The following is a 23,510-nucleotide window of genomic DNA, read 5'->3' on the forward strand; positions in this document are numbered from 1 at the left end:
TTGCGAAAATTTCGATAAGTGGGGGGGGGGCGGTGAGCGCAGGCATCCTCGAATTTGGTAACCCTCATCTAAAATCGAACCACTAAAAAGCAAAAGCAGAAAAAAATTCTCGAAATTTTGACGGCTATTGGTCAATGCAGAGGTGCTGACATGAAGAAAACATTGGAGGGGGGGGGGCTGAAATGGTCTCGGCCCCTAGGTTCCGGCGCCTATATATGGGTCAATGCATGTGGGAAAAATGCAAAACACTCTCAATGCAAACATATCAATGAAGAGATATATGTTTCTTAGAGTAAATGGGTCTTAAACAGCCCCACTTTACGGGAGAAAGAGTGATTCAGGAATTTTTCTTTCTTTTTTTTTTAAAGTGGAGTGACCATCGTGCATCATTGATTATCTTAAACTTCTTACCGAAGTTTCATCAAACTTTTATAGTGTAATCACGGTCTTAGAGCATTCCAGGAGGCTGCAGATAAATTTTGACTATAGCAAGGGAGTCACAGGCAACAATATTTTGAGAACCACTGCCATAGGTTTTTACTCTCATTGATTTTCTTTAAAAATTTTTGAGACTTCATGTTCCCATTTAAATTTGCAGGGGTCTGTCCAGACTGTTTCTGTAGAGTCCTGTTTTTCTAAAAATTTTCCTTATTTTTGTGAAAATGGTCATTAATTTTGTCAAAATAAGCAACTTTGTAGGAAGTGAAATAATCTAGTTAATCTATCACAAAAGAAATGAAATGCCAAATTTATGGTTTCATTAATTTTTATTTTGTGAAAGTTCTATTTTTCGAAACGAGAATTTTGTCAAGGGTCTGTTTTCTGATCTGGAATTTTGTGAAAGGTCCAGAAAACAGACCCCTGATTTGAAAACATTTTTTCAAAAGATTATATCAACTCCCCTATTTTTATGTAATTCTACGAGCATTGCAATTCAATTTCTGCCAAAAAAATATCACAAAATAAAATCAGCTGTGGTAAAATTAAAGTTTTACTCATAATTTTCAGTATACAAAATACTTGATAATGTAGCTTGCTGAACACGCACTACCAATGGAAGTCATCGATTTACCTGAAAAGAGAAAAAAAAATTATAATTCTTTGAATTTTTCGAAGATATTGGACATTGTGTATGAGAAGGATCAACCATTTATTTCGAAAACGGTTGTCAACTACCCCTTCCCTTCTTTAAGATAGTGTTTTCCTGAAAATAAGACCCGGTCTTATGTTAATTTTTGCCCTATAAGATGAATAGGGGGGTTATTTTCAGATGTCTTTTTTGGTTGCCATCAAAAAATTTACGAAGTCATGCTTGAATTTTTTGCTACTATATTTCCCATTAACACAGGTGCCGATTCAAAGACTTGGAAAATCTGTAGTTTATCCCGTGATGACACATTCCACATCAAAGAAAATGTGTCAAATAAATAAAAGGAAAAACAGAGGACTTTTTTGAAATTGCAACGCTTGACCATATATAAATCCCATTTTTCCGTGATGCATTTTTTTAGTAATAATTACCCACTTTGCTTGATCATATTTGGTGACAATTACCGATTTTTCTTACTTGAAATCTTGATACCCCATATTTTTCCTGAGAAAACGGGGTCAGCCTGAAATCGCAAGGACTGAAAGAGTATTTTCTTTAGGGATTTTCCATTCAAACAAATATCAATTTGACAACTTTTGGGGATTTTTCTATAAAGATATGAAAGATCAGAAGAATTAGATTTCCAACCGCAAGATTTCAATAAGGCTGAAAAATCGGAAGGATTGCCACCTGTGCATTAATAATGGTCTAAAACAAGCACCTGTTATTCATGTAACTTGCGTGTAGTACATTGTTATTATTTTTCAGACTAAAATGATTTGGGGCAGCGGTTCTCAACTGCAGCCGCTTGGAAGAAAAAATAAAACAGTGAATTAGATTTCTTTTTAAAAGAGTTGTAAATGACTCTACAATAGAAATTTTACACCAAAAAGGACTCGGCAAATCAATAAAGGCTGAGAGTCGCTGGTGTAGGGAAATGGACAACAATAAAAGAGAACACTCCTTTATATGAATTTATGTCTTACTGCTTTGGCTAAAGCTTGTTCCAAGTCTTTGAGGAGATCTTGATGAGACTCTATACCAACAGATAGTCTGACCAGGTTATCGGTTATCCCAAGCTGTACTCTTTGCAGATGTGGCACTGACGCATGTGTCATCAGTAATCTGTTAGAACAAAAAAAAATTTATGAGCTTGAAGAACTTCACATTTTAAAACATTAATAATTGCCAACATAATATCAGGGTATTTTTGAAAATAAAAGTATATACACAGTGGATCCCAATTAGAATGCTCCCTTTTAGTAGGACTTTTTTTTTTATTTCACAAATACAAGCATACAGGACGCATATCAAACGGGGGATGGCATTTTACTGAAAATGTTTCCACATAATGTGTAGTACTCAGGTATGTCATTCATGTTTTGAGAGGTTGTGTAGTAGTAATTTAAAAAAAAAAACTTTTATACTGTCCCTGTGCGCCCAAAACCCAATTAGAAAGTTATTGTCCTGTCTTTCCTGATGCCAACAAAAAGAATTTCATGTTTCTAAGTGCAATATTCACTGAGATATTTGAATTCAAAAAACAGAAAATTTGGGGGGGGGGGGAACCAGCATTTAATGATGTTTTTTCTCAACTTTCCCCAGTTTTTCGAATATCTCAGTGAATATTGCACTTAGAAACAATTATTTTTTTTTTGTTGGCATCAAGAGAGATAGGGCAGCAACTCTCTAATTGGGTTTGGGGACATATGGGGACTGCATAAAAAATTAATTTTTTTATTTTAATAACTATACAACCCCTTGAAACATATATGAATGGCATACTCAAGTATGCTTTCATATATTCGGTTACTCATTCATATATTCACGTTATTTGGAAACCTTTTCTAACTGAACGTATGCTTCTAGGATCACTAGTTTGGTTTTCCATTATTAAAATGCTATACCCCTTGTTTGCTATGCACACATTGTATAATACACAATTTTAGACATGTTCCACAAATACAAACATGTAATACACAAATATACACACATAATATGCAAATACAAACATATAATAAATAAAGTACACACACACTTTGTAGCCTCAAGGTCCTTTCAACAGGCCTAAAGGAATTAGTGTTTAAATATTTCTTTTTGTGACAGCATTATTATATTTATTAGATATGTGTTCAAATATACTTTCGTTTGTGTATATTTTTGAATAAAGTTCAGAATTAAGTTACTTATTGTGAGGCTCCATATAAATAATTGTCATACATCATTTCTCTTTTTTCTGATTGTACTCTTTACTTGTACTCTGTTTAACCCATTTGTATCATTCGGAAAAGTGGAAAATTGGCCCATATAACCAAATTTTTTTATTGCATAAAGTTAGAGATATTTCAAAATGAAAAAAAAAAAGCGAAAAACAAACCGGCGTACACAAAGAATTTATCATTTTAACTTAGTTCAATAAAGATATACATTGAAAATAATTTGAAAAATTAAACTTAATAGTTTTATACAGTATGATAGTACTCTAATGTTTTGTTCTCATGTGTAAAAAACTAGCGCACATGTCTGCACTTTGGTGATAATGGCCAGGAAAATTTCACCATGTATGTGCTTATGATGCAAATGAGTTAATAGTTTTTATATGCTCTTTCAATACATTCATCAAAATGGTTTTGTAATCTGTGCTTCTAATGAAGTCAAATATTATGATTTATGTTTTTATTAGCTTTTATTCAGCCACCTCGTTGGGCATTTTGTCTGTTGTGGCCTTTGTATTTTTATTTATTATTAAGTTGATTTTCAAAATGAAAAATGATTAATATCTTAGAAGCAATGTAGAAAAAAAGCTCTTTTTTTATATAATGTTTTTATTAGATTTTGGCACGTGATAAACTCGATTATATCTATTTGTAGTACTATTTTGATTTTTCGTTAAGTATTTTTAATTTAATTGTGAAAATTTGATAACTCTGTACAAAAAATTTTGTCTCAAAGATAGAGTATGGCATTATATTTTGGAACTATCTATTCACATTTGAGATCTTATTCTGTTATATATATAGCCTAATTTCCAAATATTCTCATATAATATGCTCTCCTTCCCCAGACACTGATCGCATAATTGATAATGGAATATATCCATGTGTAAAATAAATCCTTTAAAAAGTGTTCATCGAACAAGTTTTTCATTTTGTAAATAATCAGTGCAAGTTCCATTTAAGATAATTCTGTATTGTGGTCAATATTTCTTGACAATGGCATTAACTGTTCTCCAGGCACTGACAATGATTATGTATTCTTAGATGTGTGTTTGTGTTACAATCTATGTTTCTTGTCTTTATACAGATAAATTTTGTTTTTTGAGTTAAAATGAATTTTGGTCCCAACTTAAGTAATTAAGTTCATTAAGATTTCTCGTTTAAAACGTGTTCCAGCATACAATGCTTTTTGATGGCATTTTTTGAAACATATTTTAAGTCAGATCCAATGCGCAATATGAAATCTTACGGAATCTCAGCCAAGCTTTCAACAGAACCCAAACTCTCAGCAAGCGTGAAAACTTTTAGAGAATTGACAAATGTCTGAGCAGCATCTAGTCCACCTTTGATGTAAATTGATACCATTCCACTGTAACCAGAACATTGCCTCTTCGCTAGCTCATGTTGAGGATGACTTTTAAGACCTGCCAATTCAAAAAATATAGAGTTTGCAAATTTCTCATGAGGGGAAAAAATTGGATTTTATTACAAATCATAATACACATAATGTTAGAAGCTTCTCCAATTACCAATAAATAGCATCATTGCTATAGCATTATGACTGAATGTATTTTGTAAGGATGTTGCCACATGTCTTTTGGATTGACGTGGAAAGTGCAATGGGTGTACTTATGCAATGAATGTATAAATTTTTGTGTGTTGTGGACTAGCTTTTTCTTGCAGCAAGACCTTTTCAAAAGGTAAGCCAGCTTGCATTAATTCCTCAACAGACAAATCTCAGGTGATCACCAATGCGCAGCCACAGGTATCATATCCAGACTTTTGTGGTACAAAGCCATAATGACTCACATGCCCTGGGAATTTCTGCTGTCACAGTTTGGTTATACTGTGGCAACATGTTAAAGAAATGCTCAACATCACTCAAAAGAATGACTTGCAAGCATCAAAAAGCATAAATGTCATTAAAATGTATACCATTTTGTATTGAAATGGTGGGAAGAAAATGTGAGTCGAACCCCTCTAATTGGGGCTGACATACCATATCCAATTGAGCAATTTATTCAGAAATGCTTAAAATACAGTGAAATCTCTAAATTAAATTTGTTTACTCAAAGTAAATTTCTGTTGCAAGCACATTTTATATAAACACCCCAGTTCAAAAAGGCAGCAACTCAGAAAATTGTATTTTTGAAAATGTACGCCATGAGAATGGAGGAAAATACCTCTACATATTTTCAAACAGCAACAACTCCCAACTCTGCTTATACGCTCCCTTCTGTAATTAAGTCTGAGCTTCAGTTCCATAAATTAATAAGTTATTATTAAGCTCCAGTTCCATACAAAGTGAATCTTTAAAATGCAGATATCTCAAAACATAGAATTTTGAGTTACCTTTTTTAGCAGGGCAGTAGCGTGCCTTCTTAAGGCAACAATTTCTTGTGTGGCCCTTAAAAGTGAAAAAATTATGCAACATAAATTACATTTTTGGAGGCTCTCATTCGGCTCAGATCCCCAGTCTAGTTACGGCCCTGGTCGACATGCATGTTGTGCGAGTAGATAGAAAAGAAAATAAAGAAACTCACCACTCACTTAAGAGGATATTATTTAACTTGCATTTGGACGTTTCCTTTGTCAAGCAATATTATCCATTTATCAATTTTTTTCTTCCATTAATAAAAGAAAATGTGATGGGACTAGAAAAAGTTGTTCACTTAACTTGTTTATCCTCTTATCTGGTGTTAACTTAGAGATCGGACTGTGGCTCATATAGGATTTTAATTTCACTTTCACTAATGTTTATTTTCCTCCCAAAACTAACTCAAAAAAAAAAAAAAATGAGAGCAGTTTGAAAGAGAAAGCTATAATAATTATATATCATACAGATATTATAATAATTCATAGGTAACATAATTTTCACTGAAAATATTGATAAACAAATGTAAAAATGAAAAAATTGGAATTCAGCCATCTTCGGCACTGAAGAGATTAAAAAAATATTATTGACAACTAAATTTTAAAAAGAGGCTGTAAAATAAATTAAAGTTTTACCAGGATAGATAACTTTCTCTACGGCAGGATGGCACTCTAGCGTCTTTGCTATAGTCATAGCATTCTCCATGTGCCTTTGCATTCTTACATGAAGTGTTTTGAGTCCTCTATTCACCAGAAAACAATCAAAAGGAGACGGTACACATCCTAAGGCTGGAATCACAAAAAAAAGTCATTAAAGTAAAATAAACAAACAAATAAGAGGAAACACAGTTGAGCAAAATAAGACGTTAAATACTATGTAGTTGTTGTGAATGCTTACAGTTTTGGAGAAATTTAAGTCTGTCATGTATTTTTTCGTCACTTGTAGCAATGGCTCCCATGACAGCATCAGAATGACCTACATCATAAGAGATGGGGGGAGAAAAAAATTAAACTTAATGAAAATGTCTGTTGTGGCATTTGTATTAACACCATGCAAAATTAGGGCCATCTTACGAACACCATGGGCCCTTTGGGAAAACTGATTTTTCAGAAACTTCCCATCTGACTGGAAATACTTTTGCCTACCAATTCACGTGCTTAATCTCAAAATTCTTAACCGATCTCATTATCATGAGGTTCCTCTGTACTTGAGGCTCCCTAGACCGAGCCAGGGTGAGTCATGCATTAAGATGGCACTGAAGGAAATATATATACATATATCTGTATGCTGTAAGTAAAGGGCACTATGTTCATTTTTTGTCAATATTGAGACAAAGCTATTAATTTGCAATATTTTTGTTGCACTACACATATGTATTGGGCAATAAGTTCTATTTCAAATAAGATGAGATATTCACTTTAAAAAACAAGGAAGTTCCATATAAATATAAACAAAAAAATCTTTAAAACAGCTCTCCTGTAAAATTACCCTTTTGCGACATATGGTGCCCTTTACCTAGTATATATACATATATACAGTAGTCTCTCGTTTAGACCTTACCGACCTTAGCTTATTCAACACTCATATTATCTGATATCCCACCGCAAAAAAAAAAACCATAAAAACAAAACGCATCAATCAAGCACAGCAGAACAGCATGTTGCGAACATAGTCTATTTTTTGTTGCTCCAGACTCTACTGCAGCTAATTAGTTACCCCAACTGTACAGTGGTGCACCCTTTTACACTATGATCAGTATGAAATAACCGATGAAGAAATTGCGATGGCAATGAAATTGAAGATCAAGAACCAACTACTACACCAAACACCAACTCTGGTCACATCACTGGATTGCAATTTACTTCCATGAATGAGTTGGGTTGGAAATGAAGGCGCCATCTATCAGTGGTCGCCTCAAGCTTGTTGGGGAAAATATCTTATCTATATTTTCCTCTGAGTTTGAACCTGGGACCATGACAGCAACCTTCACGGTGGCAGACGAACATCTTACCACCACGCCACTCGAGTGCACCAACTGTTGAGCCTCTCAGAATTCCACACAACAACTAAGGCTCTAGAAACTGCGATTAAATACATTGAGCAACAAGAAGCAGCTGCAAAAATCAAAATAACAATGCTTCAAAGATGGCAAGACTTACGCAGCGAACAAACAGCATTTGTCAGGAAAGCAGACTACAATCAAAATTTCTTCAAATCAACACAGGAATGAACATTTAAATATGCTGTATTTAACTTCAGAATAGTCTGTAACTGTTAATTTTCTGTAATCAGTCAGTTTTTTTTCTGGTGTTATGTTGTAAAACATGATTATTAGGTTCGTAATGTGTAAAATTGTAACATAGTTTGATGTTTAATAGGTTTTTTCTTAACCTCCCAATTATACGACACATTTCCACTTATCAGACGTTCTGCCGGCCCGTTTATGTCAGTGAGCGAGACTCTACTGCATATTATTGCATCATATCAAATTGTAAATGTTTGACTTTATCACTGAAAAAAACTTCACTTTTCTAAGTACTAAAATACATAGAAAAATATTTTCATAAATAGCTGGGGAAAAAATCAAAATTTGATTATTATATACCATGATTTTCTCAGAAACCAACAACCAAATGATATTATTAGATATGATCAGATTTTAATACAAAAAAATTGGGTATCCGACCGATCATCTCCAAAAGTTGTCACAATCTTCTGACAAACATCACCTATTTATAACTGCTACCGTGACCAAATTATCATATTCTACTAGGGAAAAGTAAAAATTGTCTGAGGCAAGTCCTTCAACACCCTACCCTTAGATCAGCTATTCTCAACCTTTTTGACTAGCAGTTCTTTTTAGAATCAATTTTTGCAACCAAGCTCTTTTAAGCCTTTCCCCCCCCCCCCCACCAAATTTACTGATTTACTTTGTTTCCCAAAGCAACCCCCCCCCCTTCCCATCAGAACCACTCAAAAGTGCATGCAGAGTCCTTCTCATCTTGCTTTAAATTCTTTTTATTTAGCCTAATTGCGAATTTGTCCCTTTAAGCTTTGTCAGGTTGTGTCCTTTTTTTTATAGTGCTTCTTAGTGTCATAGAACTCACCTTCAAATTTTGGGTCGTACCTGGAACTAATTAAACAATTTTTTATAAAAACCTGGGAAATTGTGTTTCAGCTAACAAATGTGGTTAGCGAACAAATTATCTTCATTAGCTGAGGTATGACTATATTAATCAATTCGCGTGAAATGATTAAAGCTGGTTAAGGTGAAATTTAAAAACACAATATACCGTTCATATACTTTGTCAAAGAATGCATGACCACATCCGCTCCAAACTTCAGAGGGTTCTACAAAAAAAGAAAACAATCATAAACATTTCAAAGTTTGTATGAATGAAAGTTTTTCACAAACAAATTTATATTTCAAGTTTACGATAAAAATATATAGTGATTACTCGTCACTATTTATTATTATTTCTTTTGAAATATGTACTGATATCTTAGCAATGGAGCATATGCCAGGGCCTAAGGGTGTTTGGCAACTAAGAAATAGTTCAGTCTTTTCATCGGTGACACGGAAAGAGTTCACTAATCCCAGAAAAGTTTTAAAAAATATTCTTGCTGTTTCTCTCAGTAAAAAACTGTTACCCTTTTGGCTCCAAAATACTTTTAGGTATCAATCAATCAAATATTGATATAAGTACAAAAACATTTATTTGAAGTATGAAAGTTTTGACACATTGAACAAGCTGAACCTGACAACGATTGTCATCAAGACCATATCTCAGACAAGGACATAAATCCAATAAAAAATTTCATGTGCTAGCCCAAAGTATGATTTGAAAGAAATTATACTGATTCTTAGAAGCCAAAAAATATTTTTTTAGGAAAAGCAGTTAACCCCAATAATGGGTTTTTTCCCAAACTTTTTCAGAATTTGGTAATACTATGTCGGTAAACATGTCAATTCAATAGAAAATTTTGAAGTGAATGAAATTTGAAAATGAAAATTTTGTGTTGCCCTCAGACTTAGATTTAAAAATTGCATAAAGAAAATTTTAGCTACTAATGTTATTTTCTAGTAACTGTGAAGACCTTACACATGGGATTTATCAAGCCCCAATTTAGCATGTGCCTGCCGAAATAAACCTAAGCACATCACTATCTTGTGCAACAGCGCATGCCTAAATACAGCTGTGATTGTGGTACATTTTCCCTCCTTTCAAACTACACACTGCCCAGGCTCCATTGTCTGTTGACAATTTTAGTCATTGCTCCCAAAAATGGGTAGCACCATGTTGGAACTTAAATTTTTTTTTAAATGAGAGAGAGGAATTGTGGTACTGCTAGGTACAAAGTATAGGCAACAGGATACAACACAAAGATGAATTTTAGAAGGATAATTCAACAGGTCTCTGCGAGAAATCGAACCACCATCTTTGTACAGTATTTATATTATAGAAATGTGCAATGAATTGAAAAATTTGGTCATTTCAAATGGAGAAATTTAGTTTCTAATACAAGGGTTGTTTGATAATGATAAGGTAAGGTAAATTTATATGAGGTAGCAGCACATACACAATTGCTTTCAGATTATTATAGTATAAAACATGTCACAACAAATTTTAGCACACTGCTTTTTGGCTTATTTTTTTGGCACTGTTTCAAGTTTGGATTTTAACAGTTATTTTTGAAATGGATGATTACAAGTTCCTTGGAGTAAAAAAAAATTTTTTCATCTAAAAAAGTTGAAAACTACCCATATCAAAGCTGAATTAGAATAAATTCATGGGGACTCTACCATCATTAAAGACCATTTATTCTTGGATCAACAAATTTAAATGGGCACATCCACTGAAGAACATTCTGGGCTCCTGGTTTAGGCCACTGTCCTAATTGATGATGGAAGAATTCATGGAATGATTATGTATAATGAATATACTAAAATTTTTATTAATATAAATTTATTTACAATACATAGTTGTTTCAGATGGTTGGGAGCATGCACTTTCCACTACGAGGTGAGCAGAAGTGACACTGTTAGGAGTTTCTCATCAAGCATTCACCACCATACTAGACTGGAATTTTTTGGGATTTTCAAGACATAATCTATATAGACTACTTCTAGAAGAGTCAGACAATAATTGGAGCACATCTCATGCCATACTTCTGGCAAATTTAAACAAACAGCTGCAGATTAAATGGCCCAAATTGAGGCAAAAAAGGTCTATCTCACCAAGCCAATGCCCCCCCCCCCCATCTCACAGATACACCATGGCAATAGCCAAATTGCATGAATTAGGTTTTCACCAATCACTCATCCACAGAATTCTAAAAATTCACCCTATGCGACTTTTCTTGCTCTCAATATTGAAAGTTTTGTTTGATGGGGAAAAAAAATGTTTATCAAATAAAGAGGCCAATGCAGCTATAAATGACTTTTTTTGAAGAGTTGTGGGAAAATTACATTTTCTCTGAGATAAAGAAATTCGGACATCATTCAAAAAAGTGTGTGGAGCTTGGAAACATGAAAGAAAAATTCCAAGAACTTCCAAAGGTGTTCCAAAAAAAAAAAATTCTAAAAGATATTATCAAAGACTCTGCAAGTAGAGAAAAATGGAGAGGAGAGACCATGAGTCTGAGACCAAGAGAGTCATGAGACCAAGGAGAGTCTATGTTTAACAATATTCAAATCATAATTCTTCTTTAGATTATAGTTACTTCGGTAATATAAAATTTCATGTAATTTTTTTTTTCATTTATAGATTCAGCATATAGATATGTAGAGTAAATTATACTTCTAGGGACTGGGGTGAGGGGGGGTGACACCAAAAATACTGAACTGCTTAGGGCCTTCAAACATATTAAGCTCTGCATGGTTATAAAGCGACATATATGCAAATTATTCAGGGAAAAAAATAATTGTGAATAGGAGATGAAAACAATAATTGCCTGGAAATATGAAGACATGAAAGTGTTGTCCACAACAGAAAAGGCTTTTGGATGTTCTTCTTTCAGAATCTTTGAGATAGCTGCGATATCAATCAATTTCATCGTCGGATTTGTAGGAGTCTCTAGCCAGACCATCTGCAAATAATTTTACATTGTTGGTTCATATAAGGGGTTCGGTAACATAAAACACTTTCTTAAGAAAAATTTTAATGCAAGAATATTACAAACTGATACTTCAATTATAAAAATATCTAACATCATTGCAAAAACACAATTTAGAGCCAGTATTTCAGTCTAATTTGTCTTTAACACTCCATCCATATACACAAGCCCCCCTGGCTCTTGAAAATACACTACAAATGGTATGTATATATACACAAATATATATATGCGTACCTTTAGTACATGCTCTTTGCCCCCCCTGGCAAAATTTTTCCTAACCCCCCCCCCCCTGGAAAAAGTTGAAATGACGGCCCTGTCCATACACATATGTGTATCTGACAATTATAAATGAGTACTAAACTCATGCGGTTGATCGTGACCTACATGATATCTGCTTACATGATACATAGGAGTGTTATTAAAACAAGTTTCTCATTCCTGTAGCAAAGGAGTTGTATAGTTATTAAAATAAAATCAATTTATTCATTTACAACATACAGAGATTTAGATTAGTTTAAAAAAGAAAACATATTTATCATTCAGAGGCTATTATGCCTGTACGGATGATTGAAAATTTACATGATAATTAATGAATAAAATATATAAAACATACCACATGAACAGAAACATTAAAAAAAAAAGACAGATATACAACATAAAAGAGACAAAATTATCACTGTCAAATAAAAAAAAATCAAGAATGAAAAAACATATACAACACAAAAAAGACAAAGTTCTTAATGCATGGCGAGAAATGTAAAATAAAACCAAAATAAACTTTTTATATGGATACTCTTTGCCCAAAAACCCAATTAGAAAGTTGTTACTTTCAGTCGCTTCTTAGGTAAAAAAAAAAGTCCACGTTTCTAAGTGCAATATTCACTGAGATATTCGAATTTGAAAAATGGGGAAAATTGGAAGAAAAAAAAACCAGCATTAAATGCAGGTAAAATGGTTTATCCCTCTCTTCTGATTGGATTTTTAGGCTCAGAGTATCCATATAAAAAGTTGACATTTTCATTTTAATAACTATACAACCCTTTGCAACACGAATGATATACCTGAGTACTACACATTATTTGAATACTTTTTCCTACTTGAAGGTATGCCTCTAAAATCAACGGGTTTGCCAGTAAAATGCAATATGCCCTGTTACCTATGCACCCTGTACATAATGTGGAGATATTATTGAAATATTTAAGATTTTCAAGGGAATCGATATCATGAACTATTGTTACATCTTCCTCCAAATGCTTCGACTCTGAAACACCAGTTTCGATTAGTTAGCGGCTAATTCTAGGTTGTGTCACAGGGAGTTTTTCTCCAACAGGGTTGTGAATGCATGAAATAGCTTATCTTCTGATGCTGTGAATTCCTTCATGATAGACATCTTCAAGAGAAAATATGATAAGATGGGTGTAGGTAATCGGGAAGCTATCTATATTTTTAAGGAACGACAACACCATATTTCTATGAACAGATATTAGTTGTTTAGTTACTTTCCTAGATTTTTATTTTTGGGTAGCTGTATTTAGGCTATGACAACCATAATTTTATGGACTTTTTTTTCTCTAATACTATTTATTCATATTTTCTCCTTTTTATTTTCTTTTTTCCAGCCATCTCGTTGGGCAATTTGCCTGTTGTGGTTTCTAAATTTGTATTTGTACATGAGCAAACAACTAGGCAATTTATGATTTGCCTGTATCATGTGTTATGCTGGAATTTTAGATGTTGTAGGCTTGATTGTTCACTGTTGGAAAAAAAAATTCTTAATGAGAGATCGGCTCTCATTTGCATGTTGAACCACAGAAAACGAACTTCAGCCGACCAAAGCATCTCATGCTGACAGTCAGTTCAACTGCTGAAAAGGGAGTCTCAAAGCTACTGTCAACTATATGTGCAACTTAGAAAACTGATAGAAAGCTTGAAGCAACCCCCCCCCCCTTCCATCGATGGTGCAGCACTTTCATAACTAAACAAGTGTGGTTCTCTCAGTATAAGTCATTACTTTTAGTGGACACCCTGTATAATGCATATCGTTTTGAAATTCTAATCATTTTTCTGTATTTTCTATTTAACATATTCTGAAAAAAAGCTAACCACTAATTACTTAGAAATGATGTTGCTGGAGCTACATCAACTGTGGAGATTTTGTTTAATTTTTTGAAAGCTTATGGGCATTTTGTTTGTCATTTTTAGCCTTCATCAGATGCTGCTTGCTTTCAGTTATTTAGTAAATTTCTGGATACCCATCTTTTGGGGATGTTTTGATATTTCGCAGAGATTTGAAAAGCTGGGTGTGTGTCTGGTCCTTCAATATAGCTACATCATTTCTAAGTGTATGGGAAGAAATACGGGACAATGCTCCCTCCACCACATATGTGTGCGGGTGTGTATATATGTATTGACATCATTCATCATCATGCCTCAGACCTTCAAGTCTATCTCCGACCTATGTCTCTGTGTTCTGAGTTTTATGAACAGAGAAGTATCTTAAGAAGTATCAAGAAGTTCATTTTACCCTAGTGTTATTTTTCATAGCTGTTTTGAGCACATTCGCATCGGTGAGATCTGCAAAAGTAATTTCCAATCCCATTGCTGCGGCACATTGGTTGAAATACCTATTTGTCCCTGGGATATAAATAAAAAAAAATTGATTATAATTAAAGAAAACTGCACAGATACAAAATTATTCCGAAACAAAAGAAATTAACAACAAAAAAAGTCATACTTCAAAATTGTGCCATATTACACAAACTTACCTCCATACACATCATCGCAGCAAACTATATGATCCCCAGCTTTCAGTAAATGAGTAACAGTCACTGTGGCTGCCAATCCAGAGGAAAAACATAGAGCTACCGCAAACAAAGTAAAACCAAGTTTGAGTTAAATGTAATGGATGTTTAAATTAAATAATTATGAAATGGCTTCATCCAGATTTTTTAACCAAACCTGCCCAGTCATGATGATTAAAAAAAATCGGCATTGGTGCCTAAAATAGTGCGATTACTAAATTGGAGTCTGGAGAACATGGAAGTTTTGAAATTTATATCAGTATGTCTACCAAAATGAAAACGAGCGGTCAAGTTGTGGAAAAATCAAAGAAAGGTTATTTTGGACTACCTACTACTTGACTTTCTTCTTTCTTTCTTACCGAGTACAATTCAGGTCTATCACAGAAAATGAACTATGTAGTTGTAATTGTGTTAAGGTGTGGGTGGCTGCAGACACCCATACTTTTGCAGTGTCTTTTTTGTTCTTGTTTTCAGTTAATGGAGTTGGTTGATCCTAACGGCAGGATCATTTACTATTCTTGTGTGACGTCATGACTTGGTCCTGACGGCCTTGGCCACGACGCCAGGGGTCGTTCCCTCTGTTTTTCTATGACGTCACCTGAAACCAAAGCCTGGGATTGGTTGGCTCTTTTGGCTGCTGGATCTGTTGTGCCATGGTTTTTCCGCTATATAAGAAAGGTGTGCCGCTGCATCGATAGTTATCTGTTCATGCGATGCGATGTTGCTTGTTATCTCCATGTTGTGAACTGAGACCTTTTTTAAGGTGAGTGAAGCCTATTTCTAAACCTAGAAGTTTTGTAAGATGACCAACGAAACAGAGACGTGGCCCGATGTGTCGCACTATGGGCGATTTACTACCTAATGAGTTGTGCCGGAAGTGTAACTGTGTGTATACCTAACAGTCTGGGTATGTAGTGTTGTTTTGATTTTTCAAAACACAACACTACATACCCATACTACAACACCTCCTGTATGCATTTTTGTGAAAGTGGCTACTACTTTTTTTACATTTTGCGAAAAATACGAGCATAGCTTAAACCCTGGTTCGCACCTGGGACCTCGCGATGCGAGTTCATCACTATGACCCTATGACCACTCGACCACCACAGTGGCTCCCCTACTACTTGACTGTACATGCACCTTATATGCATTCCTGTGTGGAATTTCTAATGGATCAGTACACATAGGAATGTGTTGTGTGTGTGTGTGTATTTGTGGCCCTAACATAGGTTATGTTGTCAGAATTATGCTTGTTTCATGTTACTAGTCTGGCCATCTGTATTCCATATTTGAAGTTAAAATGACAAATGCCTGAATTTTTCATCATCATTGATTATCTTGGACTGCTTTACTTGAAAATAAATATGCTCGGTGGCTGAGAAATTTGGCCCGCACCAGACTTTTTCTACAATATAAATCAGAGTTTTGATAACCTTAGGCTGAACACATAGTGGGATGGCGAGGAAATCAACAATGAGAGAAGAGATCAGAGCAGCAAAATCAAACACACTGATTCCAATGCACCTGCATATAGCACCGCAGCAGAGCGGGAATTCCGCCATAAGCGATAATAGCAGCGCATTCAAGATATTTTGTTTTTGCCGCTCTGCTCGCTTGTGTGTAGCTTCACGCAGTCAAACATTCCCCTTCAACAGTAAATAACAGTCAACACAAGATATAGACTACCATATTTCGCATGCTCCAAGGAAGCCAAGCTTTCTTCTAAACATTGCCTTGTTGGATTGCCACTTCTTGAATACTCAAAACCCTGAAAGAAAGAAGAACCTTCTCAAACGTCAATGAAATCTGATAGTCAAGCTTTTTGATAAGATAAACTTGTGGAACAGCTTCGGTATAGGGGACAGGTTGGCGATTTTCGGCGACTTTTTTTTTCGGCGCCAAATATGTCCGACGACTCCATCAGAAGTCGCCAAGGCCGTTAGACACATTACGAGCGCCGAAAAAAAAAATCGCCAGCATAGAAAACAATATGAAAAATATCATGAAACACAAGAGAAATGGAAACGTAAATAACAGCTGAATTGAACATAATAATGCTAAAACCAACAAGCATAATTATAATAAAAAAATAATTATAAATGAAAACCCGGACTCTCTTTCCGGGAATCCGGGTTCTTATAAATAAACAACGGTCCTGCATGATGTATAAATATATTCTATGTATTATAAATTAAAACCCGGACTCTCTTTCCGGGAATCATATATACATATATACATTAGATCAGTCGACTCCACCTTTGACGCTGGGCCCCCCCCCCCGTATCTCCGCCCATGATCACGGGGCATTTTAATAACTATACCTACCAGATGTTGCGCCGGTGCGATCTGTTGAAACGTCGTCGCCATAGATATCGGTGGTATAACCGCACGGTGGGTCCATTTCGTCGGATCTTGACCATCATGAATAGCCCTCGTAGCGAATCCCATTTCGTTGGACATGGCTGTTATTTATCTATTTCAAATGCCCGCTGACCGGCTTAATAACAACAAAAACAAAGAGTGATGGTCACAGCTAGAGAAGTCCGTCCGCCACGGAGAAAGCGAGAAGCGAATGGACCGATACCCAGCTGGGGGGAAAAAGAAAAAGACATCTGTGTATGTTGTCTTTATGACGTCATCAGTGACTGGTGGCATTTCCATATCTATATAAAGATAACTTCTAATTTCCACAGCAGGTGTGTGTCGAGATATTTTTCCCCCCCTCTCTTTCCTTGTATATTTAGTTTTATCTGTGAATCTGTCTCCCACGCCCCAGACTCGACAATCAAAGAGAACTACTGCTGAGCTTTCTAGATTCGTTTCTTTTTTTCATATAATCTCAAGCTTTTTTTGATAAAATTAAAACTTTTTCCTTTAGGAAAAATATCCACGTGTACCGCCCCAAGTTGTCGTCTGTCGTCAATAAAAGCGTTTCTGGTAAGTCATAATTTGTCTCAAAATTGACGTGATAAAAATGGGCTTTTGTCCACTTAGAAAGGTTCACGGGAAGTGCTAGGGCCGTCAGGCTCGTCATTTCAACTTTTTTCACTGGGGTGAAGAACATATACTCAATATATGTATATATATATTCATTTATTTCGCCTTGTTTGTCCATTTCTATTGCACTTTTTAAAGCCGGAGGGCCCCGGCCCTCCCGAAATGACGAGCCTGAGGGCCAGATTTGGTCAGGTGCGAACAGAGCCACAACCAGAAACGCGGTCAGCCGGGGTAAGCACGCATTCCGGCACCACCACCCCTCCTCCCTGCAATGTTGAAGAAGAGGTTAAAGTGTTAAATCTGAGCCCCCCCCCCTCTGGTTCAGCAACCGGGGCACCAGACCAACGTCATCTATAGCTAGCTGTAGTTATAGGAGGTGTTGACAAGACCCATCTGTGAGTAGAGGAGCAGATGCGATCATACAGTGCCCAAAATATTGGGGGTGTAAAACTGTATGTTATTGTATTGATTACGTATAATATTTTACGATGACTACTTTAAAACCCCAGAAATTTAAATTCCATTGATCTATAGAATTCGCGGCCCCAACATTCTTAAAGGGGGGGGGGGAACCTTGATTTTTAATAGCCCCTCAGTCGTAAGATTTTTTACTGACTCTTAAAATTGATTTTCAAGAAAATTTGAATTTTTTTTTTGGAAATAGGTGGACTTCTCTAACTGAATTTTTTGGCATCTTAAAATCCTTCTCGCTTTAGCCTTTCCCAGTGGGGGGGGGGGGGGGGGGGTCTTAACAGCACCATGAGCGCTCGGAAAAATAGACTCTCTGGGCTCGTCAAGACTTGAATTACCTGTCATAGCGATTCAAAATCTTATTACATGTGTAGATATTGCTTATGCCTGGTTAACTTGAGGCTTCTTGACCACCTGCACTGTCCAGTATGCTCATGTGTTGAGACGGCCCTGCTGTCTGGAACCTCCTCAGAAAGGGTTTTTTTTTTTTAAGGAATCCAAATTCCAAGATTTTCATTTCCTTAAATTTAATTTCGGTGAATGTATAAAGCAAAAATGAGTCAATCTCTCGTAATATTTGAAGAGGGCCATAAAACTTTTTTCTTCCACCGGGCCGCTAAATGGCCGGCCCTGGGGATTGCCCCGAAGGCAAGTGGGATTTAGGTTTGAAGGAAGGTAACAAAAACCCTAAACAATTGAAGGTAATGAGGACCGTTATATGACCAACTCCAGATGGCCTCTGCATGCCCCAACATTCTGTAGCAGAGCCCCTGTAATGCTGAGATCTTAATGGGCACCTTTTGATAGTGAATTTATAGCGTGAAAAAAAAAATGATGAGAATCACCCCAGGGATGGAGCCCTGTCATCTATATCCTTTGTGGAGGACCTAATACGCATCTAAAGCATTTTAAACATTTGTAATATAAGGTAACATTCTAAACTTCCTACTTCAATATGTCGAAATTTGATCTTTTAGCAATTTCTCAAAAAAATCCAGTTTGAAATTTTTAAGGCCCTCTGCAGACCTCAGGCATTAGGCGTTGTGCAGCCTAATGCTTAGCCTACGGAAATCTAGCGCTGCGGGTTTCAAAAAAGTAGTAACTAAAAATAAGATTAACTAAGCCTACCCACTCTTTTACAATGCTTAATATCTTTAGTTTAGATTATCCTATTTGGTTACAAATGAAACGAGGTTTTTTCCCCTCTTTTTTTTTGCTCAGAACTCGTAGGAAAATTCAAGCAGAAGTATTTCAAAAACGATGGGCCAAGTTATAGCCTCTAGAATATAGCAGTCACCTTAGGCCAAATAGGATCTAGTGATAGAAATGAAACAATAATTTGGTCTGACACAGAGAGCTTGGTCAGCCGTGGCCTAGTCTTAGTTACGACTGGCCAAATATCGTTAGGTGTATTATGTGTGATGTATCTACATTGGCAAATTTATCACCAAATTTGTAAAGTGTTAGCCAAAAATTAGATCTATTTGTGCTTTTATGTGGTCGGCTGAAGTTGGTTTTCTGTGGTTCCCAACTTCAAGGCGCAAATGCGAGCCGATCTCCCCGTTAAAAAGTCTCGCCACAGAGAGCAACAGTCCTGCAACGATAAATCATTCAATCATAACACTTCACTCATAGTTAGAAAAACTGGTGGCAGATGGCAGCACTACACATAACAAGCATTACAGAGAAACAACAAAACTTCACGTCAGGTTTCACTACACGTACACGCACATTCCCGCATGTACCGATTCGTTGGTGGGTTCCCCGGGGGGGGGGGGGTGTGCATGTGTGGTGTAGTTGTAGTAGGTAGGGCCTCCAAAAAATGGCTCGGGGATCCATGATGTTCTTAAGTCAGCCACCTCGTTGGGCAATTTGCCTGTTGTGGCGTTGTATTTGTATTTGTATTAAAAAAATCTTTTTAACCAAATCAACAATTCTTTGCCAAAATGTGGTAATTTGTTCTCTTTCACTATCAAGTCAAATTTTTCTGGGGAAGGCGCATAGATCGCGTTGTATTTACTACACCATCGTTTTTATACGCTGTCATGTTAATCATCAAATTACATATTGATCAATGAAACATAGCAATATTTTTCGAGTTACTTTAAAATTTCTTCGAAACAGTCACGTGTAAAAAAAACTTCAACGAAGATTGCAAAAATGGTAGCTTGACGAAGGTGACTTGTAAAAACAGTAAAATAGTAACTATATTTTTGATCAGAAACTTTCAAACTAGTCATTTTATGAACTGACATATTCAAAATAATTAGTGGTTTTTCGATTAATTTCTATTGATTACTCACGAGTCACATTGTCATTTCTGCATGTTGCAATGGAGATTTTTCATTTCCTTTTGACTGCAATTGATGATTATTATTTTAATCAATTTAATCCGCTGAAATATTAACATATTTTTACTTTACCTTTTCGCAAGAAATATTTGGACTACTTTGAAATTTTTATTCCAGACACGTGATTCGCGCATAACTTGGTCATTTTTTTCAGATGAAGGTTTATTCTAGGGCATATTTATTGGATTGGATTTTGATTTTTGCAACGCAAGGACGTATTAGGTCAAACTGCGTCAAAACAAATGACCAATTATAAATAATTGTGCTCGTCATGTCAGGAAAGGAGGCGTATTGCCCCGGATCCCCTCTAAACATAGACGACTTTAGGATGTCGCCTTCCAAGGATCTATTAATTTTGCCGCCCCTTTGTTCTTATATGTGTACTTCGTTTCTTAATTTTTTTCCGAAAAATCATGCTAACCCCCCTCCGTTCTCAATTTTCGAAATGAAAGTCATGTTTTTACTGTCTGTTGTTCCAAATGTGGTTTTTGAGTAGGAGTCTACTGTTTCATACGAACATTCATGGCATAAATGAAATACCGTAAAAATTGTAAACTGTAATTGTTAGACTGTAATCGTGAAAATTTGTAACATGTGATCGATTTCATTCATTACGCTTGTAGTGTGACTCAGTTAATTGCGTTGTAGAATTACAATCAAAATCTGCGATGCAACATGCAAATTTTCCGGAACTTCTGAATCGGAACTGGAAAACAAACTCATCTTAAAATTGCTGGAGGTAATTTATTCATTTAAGGGGGTCTCATGACCCCCTGAACTAGATTTTTCAAACATCACTTTAAAAAGTATCTCATTGAATCGTGAAAACTAAATGCAACAAAATTCTTGTCAATCAGGTTTATTGGTTTTTTTTTTTTCAAAATAAAATAAAAATTTATTAATTATAGTATAAAAGAAAAACGCTCTGAACGCTATTTTTACAAATTACAGTTTTTTGAGTTCATCCCCCGTGAAAATATAAAAAAAACCTACCACAACAAAAATTCTGAAATTTTGCAGAAATATTTATACGGCATTTTTTAGTGAGATTAATCTCGAACTTCGATGTCTGATCATCCGTTAGAATTTTATGATATTTAAAGTTTGAAAAAAATGTATAAATTTTCAAAAATATGAGAATTCAATAGTTTCAAAAAAAATGCTAGGGTTAACTTCTAAATCTGAGGTTCATTTTACTAAACATGGCAAGTAACACATTTGAGTAAAATTTCAGAATTTTCGGGGTGACAATAGTTTTTTTTAATCTTACGATGAACTCAAAACCTCTGCAATCTTAGAAAATCGTAATAATTAACAACCGCTTAAAAATTTAAAAAGTGCACGCACACAACAAGAATTAAAAGAGAAAAAAAACAGGTTTTCTTTCTCGATTTCCTAGGGTTATATCATTGTTCAGTTTGAAAAAAAAATTATGTTTATGTTTCAAAATAAATTACTAAGTCATTAATTTGTTTAATGCAAAACGCCAAGTTATACGTTTGGTGTATGTTCGGTGAATTTGGCAGGATTTTTAAGTGGCGTCATCAATTTTTAAAGCGTTATAATTCATTAATTATGGGTCAAATCAAAAACTGAAAACACTTTTCCATATCAGTTTTTCACAAGGAATCACGTGTGTAATTATTGGGCGGTTTATAGTTACCACCCTGTACATTGTATATAATCGTTTTCGCTGCTCGGGACCCAAGGGATTTGAAAAGGGGGGACACTCATACTTCCAGCGCAACTCAATAGGTAGTAAATTGCGTAAGGCGATGGACCGAAGTTGTGGTCGGTTTGAATGAATGGTCAACCGGGGCAAGCACGCAGGGCCGTCTTAAGAGCATCATGGACCTCCGAGCAGTAATTTTTGTGAGGCCCTACTTGGAACATTCTTGAAAAATTCAACTTCTCGTCATTTTTCTGAGTCCCTCTTCTCTTGAGTGGGTCCATGCATTAAGACGGCACTGCAAGCACGCATTTTGGCGCCTATTTGTAATATTGAAGGAAAGATTAACGGGTGAAATTTGCTCAACCTCTGATCCGACGCCCGGGGCACCAGACCCGCCTGCTCCCCCTTGGTTGCAGTCCTTACAGGGAGAGACGAGGGTGGCGGAATCATCAGTCAGAAGAGTTCAAATATGGAAAATAATGGTTTTGTCCGATAGAATGCAACGTCCAAGGTCTAACGTCCACTGTACAACTTCAACTCCCACTTAGATGACCCTTTGACACATTGGCCTCTGCTTGCGATTGCAAAATGCATGGTCGAAAATAAAGTGTGATTCACTCACCTTCTTGGATATACCCTCAAGGGCACTCTGGCACCTTTGCATCCTATTTTCCACCAATTATTTGTAAGGCCAGGATTACACTATAAAAGTTTTCTGAAAGTTCTTTTATAAAATTTGAAAAATTCAACCAATAAGATTATTGGTTGCATTTGCACAAATGTAATCAATGTGCTTTATTGGTTGAATTTTTCAAGTTTTATAAAAGGGATTTTATCAAACTTTTATAGTGTAATCCCGGCCTAAGACAAAAAAAAAATAGATTATTTAAATGCGTTCTACCACATTTTACAAGTTAGACCATCTTTTTTTAAACACCCTGTATATTTGCTTACTCCTAAAATGTAACGAAACTTGAACGATTTTATACCCTATTTTTGGAAAAGAGGAAAATAGATAATTTTATTTCTCCTATAAGAAAGCTGCATTCATATATTTAAAAATCTAGTTGAAACTCGTTCAATATTTCTGACCTAATATTTAAGAGGTCAGAAGCTCTATGCAAATGAAATACAAAACACCGTCCTTTTGCTTGCCCAGTGTGCGCGCCGCGAGATAAAAAAGTAACCTTGAGAATTTTTTGTGTGACTAAATATAAAAACACGTTTTTTTCAGCTCGAAATATTTTCTCGCTGCTTGTTCTTTGCTTGAAGGGTTGTATAATTATTATAGAATAATTTTGCAGAGAGAAAGAGCGGATTTAAAACTGACTAGTGCGTTATCAAATTAGAAATTAATGCAAAGGTGTGAAGTTATATATTGACATAGTGGGAGGGAGCTCGATCTCGATATTTCTATAGGG

General features: G+C 35.4%; 1 protein-coding gene and 1 long non-coding RNA gene across 2 annotated transcripts in view; one reads left to right on the top strand and one right to left on the bottom strand.

Moving 5' to 3' along the window:
- Positions 1–973: 973 nt before the first annotated feature.
- LOC149068839 (cystathionine gamma-lyase-like) lies at positions 974–17,193 on the bottom strand. Its single transcript, XM_089251412.1, has 11 exons — positions 16,924–17,193; positions 16,285–16,366; positions 14,563–14,658; positions 14,322–14,431; positions 11,636–11,770; positions 8,974–9,031; positions 6,578–6,655; positions 6,316–6,468; positions 4,556–4,730; positions 2,077–2,215; positions 974–1,072 (listed from the first exon to the last, which is right to left on the bottom strand). The coding sequence occupies exons 1-11, from the start codon at positions 17,056–17,058 to the stop codon at positions 1,061–1,063; spliced, it is 1,173 nt and encodes a 390-aa protein (XP_089107538.1). The 5' UTR covers positions 17,059–17,193; the 3' UTR covers positions 974–1,060.
- Positions 17,194–17,340: 147 nt separating this feature from the next.
- Positions 17,341–23,510, top strand: part of LOC149068840 (uncharacterized) — a 57,384-nt gene continuing 51,214 nt past the window's right edge. Inside the window, exon 1 of the long non-coding RNA XR_016195160.1 lies at positions 17,341–17,535. This is a non-coding gene — a long non-coding RNA (uncharacterized LOC149068840). The remainder of the gene's footprint in view (positions 17,536–23,510) is intronic.

This window comes from Pholcus phalangioides, unplaced genomic scaffold, assembly GCF_987345545.1.
Source record: "Pholcus phalangioides strain wild (caught in Gottingen) unplaced genomic scaffold, Ppha-v1.0 ptg000024l_1, whole genome shotgun sequence".
NCBI lineage: Eukaryota > Metazoa > Arthropoda > Arachnida > Araneae > Pholcidae > Pholcus > Pholcus phalangioides.